This window comes from Pholcus phalangioides, unplaced genomic scaffold (assembly GCF_987345545.1).
Source record: "Pholcus phalangioides strain wild (caught in Gottingen) unplaced genomic scaffold, Ppha-v1.0 ptg000013l_1, whole genome shotgun sequence".
NCBI lineage: Eukaryota > Metazoa > Arthropoda > Arachnida > Araneae > Pholcidae > Pholcus > Pholcus phalangioides.
In genome coordinates this window covers 20,219,117-20,236,956 of record NW_028301606.1, presented here as the reverse complement: position 1 = coordinate 20,236,956, position 17,840 = coordinate 20,219,117, and the positions used below count along the sequence as shown (strand labels likewise).

The 17,840-nt window shown below is 38.1% G+C and overlaps 1 protein-coding gene across 1 annotated transcript; it reads right to left on the bottom strand.

Moving 5' to 3' along the window:
* Positions 1-1,014: 1,014 nt before the first annotated feature.
* On the bottom strand, positions 1,015-11,701 carry mRpL49 (mitochondrial ribosomal protein L49). Its single transcript, XM_089240846.1, has 4 exons — positions 11,504-11,701; positions 7,775-7,955; positions 4,909-5,036; positions 1,015-1,236 (listed from the first exon to the last, which is right to left on the bottom strand). The coding sequence occupies exons 1-4, from the start codon at positions 11,618-11,620 to the stop codon at positions 1,090-1,092; spliced, it is 573 nt and encodes a 190-aa protein (XP_089096972.1). The 5' UTR covers positions 11,621-11,701; the 3' UTR covers positions 1,015-1,089.
* Positions 11,702-17,840: the final 6,139 nt, after the last annotated feature.

The following is a 17,840-nucleotide window of genomic DNA, read 5'->3' as shown; positions in this document are numbered from 1 at the left end:
TAATATATATTTCTGTGTACATTTACTTTTTAAATATTGCCACAATATATACACCATGACTCAAATAGAACCAGCACCACAAAATGAGGTGTATTACAAAAGATGCTTTACTTATATAATTATGTATGTGATATATAACTGACCTTGGATTATGCTCTGTATGTTCAAGTGCTAGTTGTGATCAAAGCAGTTGTTGAAAGTGGGTGCCATTTTCTTGAAAGCATGTGGCCACTTGATGTTTTGAGAAATCAGATTTTCTGGATGTTATGCTGAAACTAATATTCTGAAAGAAAAGTGATTTGTCTCCTCTAGGAATCGAACCTGGGTCCCCTTGCATACCGGGCAAGTGTGTGTCATTAGTAGCGTCAAGCGCTGAATGGAGGCATAGCATGCCTCCCTTAACTACAGCAATTTTCGCCACACACTAGGCTGCTATGTCTCCATTCAGCGCTTGACGCTACTAATGCATGTCATAAGGAATTGTAAAGTGTCTCTCTGGTGTATTGGTTAGCACACTTGCCCGGTATTCAAGGGGACCCAGGTTCGATTCTTAGAGGAGGCAAATCACTTTTCTTTCGGCATAACATCCAGAAAATTCAATTTCTCAGTATATTTCGAGCCAAAAAATCTCTTATACTCGATGTTTTATTTTCTCCTTGGCAAGATACTTATATATGTTTGTTTTTATCAATAGCAGTCACTTTCCTGAACATCTGTATGGACAAATCGTTGCTTTCTTTGAATAATCCATTCTTTTCAAATGTAATTTCTTTGAATAATTCATCCTAACAATCTTTTGACATGTTGCATAGGGCAACATCTACAAATCCTTCCTCGGTTCGACTCGACACAGTCCAAAGATTGATGCATTCCAATATTTATCTGTTTACATGCATTCACTACCAAATTATTAACAAATTCATAGGACCAGTTCTATAAGAATCACCCTGTATTTAAAGTTTTTCTTTTAACCTTTAAATTCAAAGAATAATCACCATTATAAAAAACTGCATATTTTAAGATTAATTGTAATAATTTATTTTTGAATATACCTATATGTCACAAACTTTAAAACAAAACACAAGTGATTTAAAATCCCAAATCATATAACCACTCTTTCACAAGTTCAGCATGGTCACCACCGACGTTCACAAAACAGCCTATTTCGTTAACGTGAGATTGGACCTCAGAGTTGAGTTTCTGTTTAAGGTAGTTTTTCAGGTCATTCTCAAAAACCTAAAAAGAAAATTGAAATTCAAAAGATGAACTACACAGTGTTCCTTTCTTTGGAATGATATGATATTAAAGGACAATCCAACCTCACAATTACTTGATCTTATTAAAATATTTTTATATACGAAAAAAAACTGGAAATCAGCAGGTAAAAGTGAAAGCTGTTGAAAGAATACGTATTGCTGTGGTGCAAATGGATTGACAATGCAATAGTAAATCCATTTGCATCATAGCTCTAAAACTCACTTTGTAGATCTGATGCATTCAACTCAACGTGTTCAGTTGATATCTTCATTCATCAATAATGAAACTAGGTTTTTTTTTTTGCATACCAACACTGTCAACTTTGATGTCATTTGACAAAGAAACGTGGAAACTATTCGTTTGAATAAGTTGTACCCAACTGAATTACACAACCTCGGTTACTTTGTATTTTTCTACTTTTCCGCCATTTTTTCACATTTGAGAATCAATTTTTGATGCAGAGGTAAGAATATGTGAGTGGATTACTCTGCTCTTGGTTATAGGGAGACAATCACCATTGCACAGACTCCTGCAACTGATGATAAAGAGACAATAAATGTTCTAGGATTATTCTGCTTGTAGAGGAAAATGCTTTAACCTTATCTCCAGCAGTTCAAGATATCTTGCCTAACCTGATGCTTTGTATTTCTGCAATACAGAAGATCTCACTTCCTCACCTTGTTGCCTCTTATTTCAGCAGAGACAAGCCCAGAAATTTTGAAAAATGTGTTTCTCAGTAGATCATGTTTTCCATTTCCTCCCAACCTGTCAGAGATCAACTGTGAGTGGGCAGAACCAATTTTAACATTTTCACTTCTATGATCTGAAAATTGGCCCCATATGAAGACACCCTCAAAAATATGCCTCTGCTCTTTTGTATGTTCATACCCGTTTCTGCAAGGGTTATGTCCTCATTAAAAAATCATGTTATAAGCTGTCCTTGTCTTTTATTTCTAAAAATTTGTCTTTTCAAAGACGAAAGAAAATTTAAAACAAGACCTCAAGGTCACATTATAATAGCAGACCACACAAAATAGAGAGCTTCTAAAACTGTTCAAAGCATAGATGGAATAACCATAATTTGTCTTTACTACAGTCACCACTAATTTTTACAAATCTGTGTTAACTTGAACAGTCTGCACGTTAGTTCGTAAAAGGGAAGAACGTTAAAAGAAATAGCAAATTGTTTGAGACTAAAGAAAGACTAGTTCATAAAAAATATGCCAGTTTGTAAAACCAAGCATCACTGCAATATGCCTGTTATTTACTTTTTTTTTTCCATCACATCCTTGTATTTTTGACGTGCCTTTGAAAATAGTGTATACTGTGAGAGCTTCAATAAGGAATAAGATTGATTTTTTCTTGATTAAAATTATTTTGCAATTACCATACTTGAAATTATATTTCTGCTTATCTATCCATCTCTGTAAGAGTTGTATTGTCATGGTCCATGTAGGGTAACCAATTGCAAATCATTACAGGTTGCGATTGGTCATTGGTTGGCCCATCAATCTACCACATGGAAACCCAATACAGTCTTTCAAGGCAATCAGCAGCAACAAAAGGGAGACACCCTTTTAATTTTTTCTAACCAAAATAGATGCTGTTCGCAGCAAATGAACTTTTACAGTATATACAGGAAAAAAAGGCTCTGTGTATTGATGTTTGGGGGAAAAAAATTCATCTCTGCCCTCATGGGGACTCAAAACTGGACTCTTGTATGCCAGATGAATGCTCTACCTTGTCTACTAGTATGAAAGCAGATAGAATATTCCCTCTTTGAAGCATATATATGCACACATGCTGAATGGCTCAGTGTGATGGTTGGCGAAAACATTCTGCTAACAGCTCGCAAATGACATAAAGGCCACCAGATAGCAACTTATATGTCAAGAAAGATGTCCTCTCCTTTGTTGTTATTATTATATACAGGGTGAATATGACCTATTCTGCCAAGCGAAAGGGGGTGATAGATGAGCCCAAATGGAACACCCCCACCAATCCTGTCCTATCTCGAAACGTTTTTGAGTTATGGTGGATAATCAATTATGAAAAAAAAGTGTCAAGTCTGAAAAAACCAGAATTTGTGATGTTAAAGACCTATACGCAAACTAACCACACATCTGAAAAGAGCAGAAAAAATACCATAAGGTGACATCAATTTCATCAAAATATCTGGTTTAAATGGCATGCTGAAAGATTGGCAATGTTCAAAATCAAATTTTCATTAAAATTTTTAATCGTCAATTCTACAAACACCCGTCTAGCTACAATCACAAAAACTTGTCCATTTCACCAGCTTCCGAAAAAGCTTACACTAAACCATATCGGTTTTCTGGTTCAGGAGAAATTTAGTCTTTTGTTTGCAATAAATCGCTGAAATTAGCATTTGTTGAAGTTGTATATAGTACAGGGGCGTAGCCAGAAATTTCGTTCGGGGGGGGGGGACCAAAGTGACAGAACAATTGATTTGGCCATCTTTTTCCCTTTTTTCGGTCATTTTCTCACATTTCGGGGGGGGGACCAGACCCCCAAGTCCCCCCCCCCTCGCTACGCCCTTGATATAGTATATTTCATGTTAAGATATTCGACAAAAATTTGGAATTGGCGGTTAAAAAATTTTAGCGCCAATTTGATTTTGCACAAAAAATTCTAAAAGTTGACACTACCTCTATCTGCAAGATATCCATATTTAATGGCAAGCTACAAGCGCTGAGGATTTTTTGAAGTGAAAAATTGAATTGTTGCCGAAACCTAATAGAATTACTTTGATGAATGCAGATTTCAGTGATGCATTGCAACAAACGACTAAATTTCTCCTGAACTAGATGACTAATTTGATTTATTCTAGGCTCTTTTGAAAGCTGGTGGAGTGGACAAGGTTTTGGCAAATTTGACTGATTGTAGCTAGACAGGTGTTAACGTAATTGACAATTAAAAATTTTGGCAACAATTGAATTTTAAACTTTGCCAATCTTTCAGCACCTGTAGCTCGCTGAGAAATCTAGATATCTCTCTCTCTTGAAATTAATGTGACCTTATAAGTTTTTTTTTTTTTTTGCTCTTTCCAAGTAAGTGCATATTTTTCAAATGTAGGTCTCTCAGAAACTTCACAAATCTGGGTTTTTTCATAATTCATACATTTTTTGCCATAATCGATTATTCACCATAAACAGTTTGAAATAGCACAGGGTTGTGGGGTGTTCCACTTGGACTCATCCATCACCCCCCCCCCCTTTTGTTTGGCAGAATAGGTCAGATTCACCCTATATATGGAAAACTGGCTTTACTAAACAGCAATATTTCTTCACACAGCCAGCTGGTCTATTATCATGGGCAAAATTTGCTTCTGAGTGAGTTGAGTTGTGCCGGAAGTGTGAGTGTAGTACATCTATCTCTCGCAGGTCAAACCGGTGTGTATATCAATATTTTTTATTGAGAACCTTTTTTGCAGGACCAGATAGAACCTATTAGGCCTGCTGGCATCAGGATATGCATCCTTGTGGTGTAGGACATATATGAAAACTAAGCATTTGTTGGGTTATTATTGACGATGTCAACATCTGGCTTTGATAAGAATGAAAATTCCAGTCTCTAAAAGGTGAAAACATCAATGTTAAATCGACTTGAAGAAAAAAAGTTTTTACATACCCATATATCTCCATGAATATGCTTGATTGATGTCACACGCACCTTTTCTTTATAAATTCTGGTACGGTAAACAGGAAGCATGTGATTTCTTGACCGCTTTACAAAATATGGCAAATTTGGAATAGTGTCTGTTTGATGAGGAAAAAAACCATCGTAAATTCAAAAGCCATTAAATTTCATGAGCTGAATACGTGAAAAAAAAAAAATTCAAGAATATCATATTAAACACACCAGGGTCAGACATTATTTATCAGACAACTTCATATAGAGCCGCTGTGGTGGTCGAGTGGTCATAATGACGGACTCGCATCGCGGGGACCTGGGTTCGAGCCCCACCGTCACCACAGTGGTGGTCGGCTGAAGTTGGTTTTCTGTGGTTCCCAACTTCGAAGCGCAAATGCGAGCCGATCTCCCCGTTAAAAAGTCTCGCCACAGAGAGCAACAGACCTACAAACAGTACAAATATTCAGTCACGACACATCACTTACTTCACTTCTGAGATATAGATGGCAGCACTGAAAAATCATACACAACACTAGATACGCACTCAGACTGTTAGGTACACACAATTACACTTCCGGCACAACTCACTAGGTAGAAAATTGCCTATGGCGATAGACCTGAGTTGTGCTCGGTTAAAAAAAAAAAAAAAAAACTTCATATAGATCAGCAATAGCCAATCTTTTCCATGCAAATATCATCACCAAAAGTCATACAAGTACTGCTGTAGACATGTACAGACATGCACCTTGTCCATATTCCTCAGCCGAACTTTCATACAAGTACTGCATGCACCCTAGCATATAAATTTCTTCCAAGGCCAATCAATCACTTTGAATTATTGCTCACATTCTGGATTGCCAAAAGGCGAATGCTTCGAGAGGCGAATGCAAGCTGATCTCCCTCTTGAAAAGTCTTGCCACAGAAAGCGAAAAGCCTACAATGGCACAAATCAGGCATTACTACTCATATTTCGAAATACAGATGGCAGCACCATAACAAGCATTACACATAGTTACCAACCGTCATACTTTTTGGTGTCATTTCAAGTATCCGAAATATTGAAAATTGTTGAAAAATTGTTGTTGTAGGGGGGTTTAATTAGTCAGTATATTGGAGGCATCTGTTGTGGAATTTAGAAAAGTGAAGTCACTATGGGTGCGAGTGTGCACAGGCATCCTCAGGCCCGTCATTTTGGGGGTTCGGGGGGGGGCAGCTTTTGAAAATACACTAAAAATGGCATATATATACATACATACATTCAGTACATATATACATACATACATTCAGTACATATATACATACATACATTCAGTACATATATACATACATACATTCAGTACATATATACATACATACATTCAGTACATATATACATACATACATTCAGTACATATATACATACATACATTCAGTACATATATACATTGATACATACATATACCTACATTGAATACATGTTCTTTGCCCCCCCCCCCCCCGGAAAAAGTTGAAATGATGGTCCTGGGCATCCTTTCTCAGTTTTTGAACCTGTCGGGCCAGACACAACTCGAGCTCTGTCCCTTCCGGGACGTAAGCCTTTTACCCATGTGGGTAGTTTTTGAATCTGGCAACCCTACGTTAGGTTCACAACACATCCATGGACATCTTCCAGAATAACCCAGGTCTTCTTCGATCACCTGCTTACATCTCTTCATTGAGACAGCGTGGCAGGCTATGATCTAGTTAGGAGATCTTCTAAAGACATTTAATAACATTGGTATTTTGGATCATATGATTACTGAAAGTGTTTTTGTTCATTAAGTCGTCACTGTTGTTACTATCTGTAAAAGGCACAAAAGTGTAATGGAGTGAACCCCTGTACATCAAACTGAATTTTTATAATCAACTCTGTATGCTGGAGGCTCTCCGAGACCGTCCATCCCTTTGAGAAAGAGCACAAACCATCCCAAGATGGTCTCTCTGGGTCAGCAGTCATGTCTGTCTGTCTGTCTGTATGCGGGAGGTTAATCATGCCAGAATGTCACAAAAGGGAAATTTTACAGGAGAGCTGTTTAAATTTTTTTTTTTTTTGTCTTTTTATGGAGCTCGCTTGTTTCATAAGGCAAATATCTCTGAACAGAGATGAATAAATAACATTATTGAAATAAGACTTAGTGACTTATAGCTACATGTAATGTAAAACCAAAGTACTGCAAATTAATAGGGTTATCTCAATATCAACGAAGATGGAAATAATACTCTTTACCTCCTGCATACAAAACTGATCAATTACAATTTCCCATGATGCACATTAAAAAAAACACACATTTTCTGGTGTCACTAATGACTTCAATTTAAAAAAGATGTTAACAGCATAAATTTAGTGGCACTGGATTATAAAGTTTCCTTTAAACGATGATAACTCTACAAAAATGATTTTTTTCATCTGCAGATAGCAGTTATATGAAGGTTTCATTATATAGTAAACAATAGCAAGAAAAATTGTCATTATATAAGGGTTTTGTTTAATAAAGCTACAGTGAAACCTCAAAATAACAATATTCTACAGACCAAGAAAAGATATCATCGTAGAGAGATTATTGTTGTATTAAGAGGCGGCAGTTTAACATTCGATTGTAGAGATTTCTAATCAAGACTCAAAAAAAAAAAACTGTTGTAGACTGATTTATCGTTTTAGCGAGGCTTCACTGTATAAGCAATGTTATGTTTAATGTTAGCTTGTTGATGATTTTTTTGGAAATCACTCGTAACAGCGATTATATTGTTGTAGACAATGATTATAGAATCACAGTTACAAAAATGAATTCTAGCCTTGAACTCTTAACAGACAATTCAAGCAATGATGCTAGTGAAATTAACTTACTAGCTGGAGGTCTCCAACCAGTGGATGATGATTGTTCGGAAGGTTTAGGAATTGATAGTTTAGGAAACAGTTTCTCTACATAATGCCATCTCCCATGGACTTCTTCTACGCTTGTATACTTGGGATCTTTGTTGGCAGCCCATACATCTTCTGGTGGATTTTTCTCTATGTATGCCTCAAACTATAGAGAAGGGGGAAAAATAGTATAAGATAGTTCACAAAAACCGTGATGTTACTATGTAATTATACTAAAGCTGAATTCAGTTGATATAAAAATACATTTATCATAATAACTAACTTGAAACATTCACTATACAATATACATATACAATATACAAATGCAACGCCCCAACAGGCAAATTGCCCAACGAGGTGGCTGACCTAAGAACATCATGGATCCCGAGCCATTTTTTGGAAGCCCTACCTACTACTGATACACCACACATGCACCCAGCCCACACCCCCCTCCCCCTCGCGGAACCCCCAACGAATCGGTACATGCGGGAATGTGCGTGTACGTGTAGTGAAACCTGACGTGAAGGTTTTTTTTTGTTTCTCTGTAATGCTTGTTATGTGTAGTGCTGCCATCTGCCACCAGTTTTTCTAACTATCACCACAGCGACACTCCAAAGCAGAATGTTCCAAAATCTGCAACATATGTCGCAGAACAATTAGCGCTATTGCAGAACAATTTAGAAGAATTTTAAGAAAAAGTGAAAAAAAAAAAAAAACACTATTACATGTATGGGGATTTTTACCACAGAACATCTCCAGTGAGCTGACAGCTCGTCGCAGAACAGTGCTAAACATTCTGCTTTGGGGCACTCACAGAATGATGGAGCCATTCTCATCAATTTCACTCACACTAATGGCTGCGATTTGGTAAATATCAGACATGATATGGTTTGGTGTCAGTTATGATCAGTACCATTATCATATGCAAGGGGGGTTTTGGGGGTTCAGCACATTCCCCAAGCCAAAATTATAGTGTTATTTTACAGGGGGAAGAATTTAACCCTCCCAAAAAAAAAATTGTGAACCCCCTCCTTGAGGAAAATCTAGATGAGATAATAATTTGTTATTATTTTCAAAAGATACGGCAAGCCAGTAACGTGACTGAAACAAATCAGCTATACATCAAGTTATAGCATCCTTAAGGGCTATATTTATTTGTTTTACATGGAATAAACATCCGGTGTCACAAGTCTTTTCTAAAAACCAGGCAAGTATCATCACTGCAAGTTTTCTGAGTTACACCGATAAACGTACGGCTCTGCATACGTATCTTCAGTTTTTATGAAAACTCTTTTTGTTGATTTTTTAAATGTATTAATACTTGCTGGGGTCAAAATGACACGTTTATGAACATAACAGGACCCCAGTTATGTTCAGAATTTTTACAACGGCAATAAAGGTTAATAAAAATCACATTATAGCTAACAATTTTGATTCACTGTCATACTTCTCAACTTCTATTGTTTCGTTAAACGTTTCAAGGTGAAATATAAACATTAAGAAACACAGTCGTAATTCTCAGCATAATTTTTTTTAAACATGTACATATTCCAACATTGACTTGAAGCTTGTCATTTCGCCATTAGCGCTGAATGTTCAGTTTTGCCATGGTAGGTGGTGAGGAGGTACCCTCCTAGGACAAAATATAATCATATAGTACAATGAAAAAAAAACATTGAAAACTGAATTTTTTAAATTTTAATAGAAAGTTCAATAAATGCAGCGCATCACCAGCGTACCGAACCCCAGAGGGCTCAGGGCACATGAGCACCCTACCCTCCCAAAGCAACTTCCCTAGGTCGATAACTCTTTTAATAGATCATGAATATTCAATGCAATCTCAACTTGCATACTTCCTTGGGGGCCATGCATACGTACGTCTAGCAACACCCTAGACCCTTTCCCCAATCCATATTTTTTCCGAAATATGTTTAGCGAGCTCAACCATGTACAATGAAAATGAAGCTGGATCTAGACCCACCGTACTAAACAACTCAGAAACTTTTTTTTTAGCCCACAGGACAATTTTGACACAAAACAGGTTTCGAGTAGAGCTGCGGATTTAGACCTGGCTTTACAGACTGCCTTCCGCGCACAGACAAAACAGATTGGTGTCGAGTTTGTCTTCTCTCGAACTTTTCCGCACGCATAAACGAATTCATCAATTATGATAAAGATCAATGTGATTTTTTTTTTTTAAAAAAAAGATAAGAATAAGTAAAATACCAAAAGAAACTCTAAGACCTAAATTTTTTTTTAAAACCGATTTCCATAGTTAACCTATCTTCCCTAGCTCCGTAGTTCATTGTGGCCATCCGTAGTAGTTGGCAACTCCTATCATTGATCATTTTTGTCACATCACTGTCATTTTCTGCACATGTGGGCTAATTAGACCAGGACCTACTATTCACTGCCGATTTCAAACGGCAGGCTTGTTTTTTATACTCGTCAAGAGGTTGGTATGCTAATCCCTTGATGGGGGGAAGCAATTATTTCTGTGTGGTTTCAAACTTCAAGGCACAAATGCGAGCCGATCCCCCCATTAAAAAGCCTCGCCACAGAGAGCAACAGGCCTACAATGTTACAAATATTCAATCATTACACTTCACTCACAATTTGAAGTATAGATGGCAGCACTGAAATATCAAACACAACACTAGTTACACACTCAGACTGTTAGGTGCACTCGCTTTGTCCCAGACTCTGCCAGGAAACTGGGCTGGAAGAGATCTCGGCAACGGGATAAGTTCGGTGGCAGAGCCCCTGGCGTTCATTCATTCAGCAATTTTTTCTGCGGTCATCTCACTGTTTCTGTTGTATCCCTGTGTCAGGAATGTTTCCTCACAAGGACGAACCGGATATCTAACTCGCTACAGCTCTAAACATCCTTCGGAACTTTAGAGCGAGTATCTTATCGGCATGGGCTACCGAGCCCGGCAACTCCTATACATGCAAACAATATGTGCAGTTTATATTGAAAGACAATAAGTGGAGATATGAAGGTATCCCCCAGCGTCAAAGGTGGAGTCGACTGATCTAATTCATATAAGTGTACATATGAATTGACATCATCATTGTGTTGCATCGCCCCCCCCCCCAGACTTCGGAGTCTATCTCCGCCTACAATTCATAAACTAAGTAGCCATATCTTTTCAATCTATCGATAAACAATAAAATGACAACAAAAATTGAAATTTCGAGAAGATTATAGAAGAAAAATATGATATCATGTGTACATCTCGCGATGCGAGGATCCGGGTTCAAACCCCACAGTGGTGGTCGGCTGAAGTTTGTTTTCTGTGGTTCCCAACTTCAAGGCGCAAATGCGAGCCGATCTCCCCGTTAAAAAGTCTCGCCACAGAGAGCAACAGTCCTACAACGATAAATCATTCAATCATAACACTTCACTCATAGTTAGAAAAACTGGTGGCAGATGGCAGCACTACACATAACAAGCATTTCAGAGAAACAAAAAACTTCACGTCAGGTTTCGCTGCACGTACGCGCACATTCCCGCATGTACCGATTCGTCGGGGGTTCCGCGGGGGGGGGGGGTGCATGTGTGGTGTAGCAGTAGTAGGTAGGGCCTCCAAAAAATGGCTCGGGGATCCATGATATTTTTAAGTCAGCCACCTCGTTGGGCAATTTGCCTGTTGTGGCGTTGTATTTGTATATATTTGTACATGCTTGTCCTTTGTTTATGGGCTTGCTTACCGTATCAATTTTGCGACACCTGCGTGCGACATTGGTGGACAGGGAAGCCCTGAAATGACAGTTTGAGCTCCAACAAGAAATCAACCGGCTCCGTGCCGGTAACATTGACATTGTCATTCACTTGAAACGGTTAAATCGAGCTCCGAAACTCCACTGTAAAACAAACCTCGAGAAAAGAAATATTTATAAACAAATCGTTTTCCAGACGGTTTTGACTTCGTTAACATGCCTGAAATGCTGAGGAAAAATCATGACCATGCGTACCGTATTTGTTTTTAGGTTTATTATTATTATTATTTCTATTATCTTTGGTTTTTATGACTAAGACCATGGCCCCCACAAGGGGTGGGCTGACAAGGCTCTAGCCCTGGGGCCCGGGAGGATTTTAATAATTTTTTTGTTTTTTCACGCTATAAATTCATCATAAAGGGGGCCCCGTGAAAGTCTGGTCAGGGGGCCCGTAAAAGATCCCAGCCTAGGGGCCCTGCTTCAGGATCTGGGGGCCATGACTAAGACCTTTTCTGGATGATGAGCATAATTATATGTATTTATCGTATAACGTGGAATTTTATATGAAGATTGGTAACAAATAGTTTTGTTTCTATTTGATAGATGGCAGTACGTGCTCCATCTTATTGCTGTTTATTTTCTGTGTAAACTGACCATGTTCCCTAGAGACAAATACGGGACATTGCCAATTATTGCCAAGAACAACGCCAAAAGTGTACGAAGTTGCCGAATATTGCTGCTGAAATTACGGAAAAATAGCAATGGCGGGTTAACGAAGCGTTACTGCAAATTGAAGTAGATTAAAATTAATTCCACGAAATAAAACATTCAACAAGGCAAATGTGGGAGATTAATGTTCTTATTTACAGTTGTAATTATGATAATATAATTTATGAGATGAAAAATAATTTCAATCTTTGACTTCAATAAAGAATAAAAATCCAAGTAGGCGTCATGTAAAAAACGGGGAAAACTGGGACACTTTTGTAAAGAAGTCGGGACAACCAGAAAAAAAAAGAAAACCTTGAGTGTCCCGGGAAATACGGGACGTATGGTCACCCTATGTCTGTATTGTACAGTTATTGTACACCCACGCTGAGTTGGTCTGTGGATACGTCATGAAATGTCACGATGGGCGATTCCATTCATCTTCTTTCTGTAAAAAAGTCGCAGGCAAAAGGAGCAGGTTGGTATTTTGGTTGTTTGGCGTCTTTTGCGCTATTTTTTGTTTTTTCCCCTCTTCCCCCCCCCCCCCGTTTACCCTCCTTGAAAAATGAACCCTCCATTCACGCGTCAAGGTCAGAGACCAACTCAGTATGGGTATACAATACTAGTTGATTATTCGTAAACTGAGAAAGGAGGATTCCGGCGTGAATCCTCGATAACGTAGTTTTTCCCAATTTTCATAACAGATGACGCCACTATTTGGTTCAGTGAAATCGGCCAAAACAATAGTTTTTGCCAACTAAAAAAGAACCGATAAAGAAAAAAAGAAAAAATTCTAGGAAATTCGACGGCTATTTTGGACAATCAGATAAAACCTCGAAAACACTCATATCAATTATGAGATATATGTTTCAAAGTGGGGAAAAATTTTTAAATGAAAAAAAAAGCGAGCCACCACCTTCACGATGTAAATCGTGAAGGTGGTGATTTGAAGGTGATCACGATCTATCTCCTGGATGTTAGATCCAGGAGATAGATCTATGTCTCCCTAGACAGATCAATAGCAGGTCTATATCGTGAATCTGATATAGATCTTTGTCAGGTTCACGATATAGATCTATGCCAGAATCAGGCTATAGATCTATGCCTCTTAAGATAGATCTATCTTAATATATAAGATACACAGGTCTATATCGTGAATCTGACAAACATCCATTATCAGATTCACGATATAGATTTGTGTATTTCAAACTACATTGAAATAATTCATTGTTCCAAAAGTTGTCCTTCAAAGCGAAGATTATTCTCATGGAATCAAATACATATTCGACTGAAAAATTAAAGACTTAATCAATTAATATCATAAATAATGCTCACCATATAGGGCGAGATTGTCCTATAGTGTAGTTATGATCTCTGATATTCCTCTCACATTCCGATATATAACGATGTGGTCCAGATATTGTGCTATCTCGTTGTGCTACTGGAAGAACCAGGAAAGGCACCCGGTACAATTTTTTTTTGCGTTAAAAATTAAGGTGGGAGAGGAAGAGGGTTGCCAAAATTTATAATTGATTTTATGGGGTGGCTAAGTAAATTTTCGTTTCTAACTGCGGCCCTGTGCACTCATAAAAATCTTTGAATTGGATGATCTTGCAAATTCATCCTAGTCTTTGAATTATAAGATGAACTTGCAAAATCTACATAATTCAAGTTTCTAAACAAATCTGCATGTGTAATTAACCGTATAACTGTGATTGTACCCCACTTTTATTCTGGGTATCTCTTCCATTCGTGCTTATGATCAGTTTTTCGAAATATCGACTTTCCTCTCAAAATAAATCACACAAAGTAATATATATATTTATCATTCAAAGTAATATATATAATACTTTCTTTGCACGTCATCTTCATAATGTTATCAATAAAGGGTCATTGGTGAAAAAGTACAATATATGCCTTTTTTTTAAACATCAGACGAATTAGTCCTAGCTGCCATATGGGAAAAAACTTTCTGGACGAGCTCTAATTTTTTTTAATTGATGAGCTTTATAATCTTGATAATTAATAATCGTTTCCAGTATTAATACTTTTTTAATTTTCGGTGTTTTTTTATCATAATAAATTCATTGAATTTCGTCCGTCATTATATTTTAATTTAGTGACTGACCGGGGGAGGGTACGCACCTAGGCTGGTAATACATATTGCCGGCAGGTCCCGGGCATGAAAAAATTTTGATCCGCCATGTACTTTTTTGAAATCACATGCCTGACGTTGACACATAAATACTAGCAGGGAAAGGGGGGCACCCCCCCCCCCCGCCTTTCCCCGCTAGATAGGATGAGGCTGAAAGGACTCCAAATAATTCTTAGCATTTCATTTCCACACTGTAAATCCACAATAGTGGGGGCACCCCATGGAAAATTCAATCAGTGACCCACCAAAGATCCTAGCCTATAAGGGGCCCAGCTGCAGTATGTGGGAGTTATGGATTCGGCAGTGCATTATTTTTATTTACATTCCAGATTGTTTGACTAAGTAAATATTTTGAGATTTTTCCAGTCCTGTTCGGACCCTTGGTGATTCACCCCTTCCGTTTGAAGAACCTACTACGCTTATGATCGGGAGCCTAGGCTTACCAGGCGTCCTCCTTTTTGATGTCATTTCAAGCGTCCTCCTACGTTTCGGAAAATTCATCATTTTGTCCTCCTTTTCAGATTTCTGGAATTATTTTACTTGGTTTTTCTTTGGAAATTTTTTCTTCTTTTCAAATTTTAAACATATATTTCTTCATTGACATGGGTGTTTTCATGGTTTTCTCCATTGACCAATAGCCGTCGAGTTTCCCAAAAGTTTTTCGATCTTTCTTTTTTAGTCGGAAAAACTATTGTTTTTTTGGCCAGTTTTATTAGTCAGAATAGTGGCGTCATCTGTTGTGAAAATTTGGAAAATTTGGACACCCTTAGTAACGAGGGTGGGTGCGCAGGCGTCCTTCTTTCTCAGTGTTCGAACCTGGTAACCCTACAAGAGTAAGGGCGTAGCGGGGGGGGGGGGGGGGACTTAGGGTCTGATCCCCGTAATGTGAGAAAATGACAGAAAAAAGGGAAAAAGATGTCCAAATCTATTGTTCTATCATTTTGTTCCCACCCCCCCCCCCCCAACGAAATTCCTGGTTACGTTCCTACTTCGAGGCGCAAATGCGAGCCGATCTCCCCATTGAAAAGTCTCGCCACAGAGAGCAACAGGCCTACAACGATTAATTATTCAATCATTACACTTCACTCACAGTTAGAAAAACTGGTGGCAGATGGCAGAACTACACATAACAAGCATTACACAGAAACAAACTTCACGTCAGGTTTCACTACACGTATACACACATTCCCGCATGTACCAATTCGCTAGAGGTTCCGCAGAGGAATATGGACGAGGTACATGTGTGGTTTAGTAGTAGTAGTGGCTACGTTCCTGTACCAGAGCCTATGCAGCACCTCCTAGAGATAGAAGGCCTCTGCACTGTTTGCTATAAACGTCATTCAGACTACCTAGCAAGTTTGCCACATTTTGAAACGCAGCATCCTATTTCGTTTCTTCTTATTTTGGCGTAGAATCTTCTTGATTGGCTCGCAAATACCGCGGATTGTCTCCATAGAATGTATATAATGGTGCATAGCCAATTTGTGTAAATTTGCCTGTTTTTCTTTGGTACTTAATTATATTTCATTTTTCTTTTATGTTAATATTGATTGAATTGTGCTCAAAGCTTTCTGATGGATTGTTTCCACAGAATGTACTATGTAATAGTGCATAGCTAATTAGTGCAAATTAGCGTGTATTTAATCTGTTTTCGCTGGTTTTTGTATTTTTTTTTTTTCATTTCTCTCTTAGTTTATCTTGATTGTATGTATCCTCAATGTCTTCTGATGGACTGTTTCCATAGAATGTATATTATAACTTTTCATTTGTTTATTAAATAGAAGATGCTCTCCGACACGACCCTGCCTCCTAGGAGGTGAAGAGAGGAAGTTGTCTTGCACAACAACTCTGGGCGTGAGCGGTCATCAATCAATCAATCGCAAATACCGCATAGTGATTGGATGTGGGGAATAGAAATCGCCAATTTTGAGCCCGATCGTTTCTTTTGCTCACAACGATGATACTGGTACGAGCAGGGAATTTTTCCCCCTGAATATTCTGAGGGAAAATTGACTACTTACTGACGTCACGAGCAGACTACGGAGGCCTTCTATCTCTAGGCGATGCTGGCCTATGTCAGGGCTGTCTCAAGAGCACCGTGGGGCCCCAAGTGATTTTTCTGAGGCCCTACCTGAACAATTCTCGGAAATTTCAACCAATTCTCATTTTTGTGAGGCTCCCCTCTTCATTTGAGGCCCTCGGGCCGTGCCCGGGTGAATACATGAGTTAAAACGGCACTGATCTATCTGCTACCTGGACTTATTTACCCGTGACCAAAATTACACATAGAAATATTTAAAAAAATCCATAAATAAATATAATATTTTGAAACTCGATAGAAGATGCTGCCATCTAGTGAAATTCGAGAGCCTTCTCTCCTAAGCACAACTCTTTTTCCAAATTTCTAGATTCAATAACCAGATGGCATTACTTGACGCTTCCACGTGCTGCGAAAACTACACAACCTTGCTTGGATAATAATGATGATAATAGTCGTATAGTAGTAAATTCTATAGGCGTATAATTCAGGTGAGTGAGAGAGAGAGAGAGAGAGGATGCAGCTGTTCTCCTCTCTCGTGGAAAGTGCAGGTGAAAATTATGACAAGCTTCAGCAGCAGTTTGATGATTGTTGGTAGAAAAAGAGAGAGAGACATTTTCCGGCTCGTGTTTGTAAGGTCTGTTGGGCTGCGTTATCAAAACGGTAGCACACACACATACACGCACACCTGGTGCACAAAATAACGCATGGGAGAGAACGAATGAAAAAAAAACTTCGATTCTCCATATTATATATTCTCTCCGTAATCACGCACATGCACTGCTGTAGTCGAATTCCACCATTCTCAGGAAAGTTAAATAGGCTTAAATGAGTTAAAAACCACATTTATTCGTGATTAATTAAGAACTCTGTGAAACCATATCACTTTCGTAAAACTTTTTTTCTATCTTCTCTAAGTTTCACAAGAGCTATAAAGACATAAAATAGGGCAGCCGATGAAACTAATGATGATAGTGGGAGGCAAAAATCGAATCTAATAAGATGGATAATTCGAGATAATTCTAAATATCTATCCAGATAATTCGAGTCTCGAAACTTCGTGGTGCTCGGATTGTTCGAAATTCCTTTTTCAAAACACCTCTGTTTTCCACCAATAGTGAGTTTTCTTTCATTTCGTCTCATTTTTCTGACAAAATACCAGCGATTTTTGTTTTTCAATTTTAACTAGGTCTTGATCCCCAGACTGGGTTTTTCGGCGGCCTTCCGGGTCAGAATTTTTCACAGGTCCCTATATAGAAAATTTATACAGTCGAATCCCGCTTTAACGAATACCGTTATAGCGGAAATCTCTCTTAACGGTAACTTTTATAACCGCCCAGATAAGTTTCACATAGTAACAATGCAAAAACCTGGAATTACTTTATAACGAAATTTCGTTATAACGAAGTGTCTGTTGGAGTTCGTTA

Bases quoted from the DNA above. Each gene is read 5' to 3' on its own strand.
- mRpL49 (XM_089240846.1), bottom strand. From the start codon at position 11,620: ATGACAATGTCAATGTTACCGGCACGGAGCCGGTTGATTTCTTGTTGG. The intron at 5,037-7,774 runs GTAAGTTAATTT...CTCATCAAACAG, and splicing joins TGGTTGGAGACCTCCAGCTA to ACACTATTCCAAATTTGCCA. The intron at 1,237-4,908 runs GTATGTAAAAAC...TTTTCTTTTTAG, and splicing joins ATATTCATGGAGATATATGG to GTTTTTGAGAATGACCTGAA.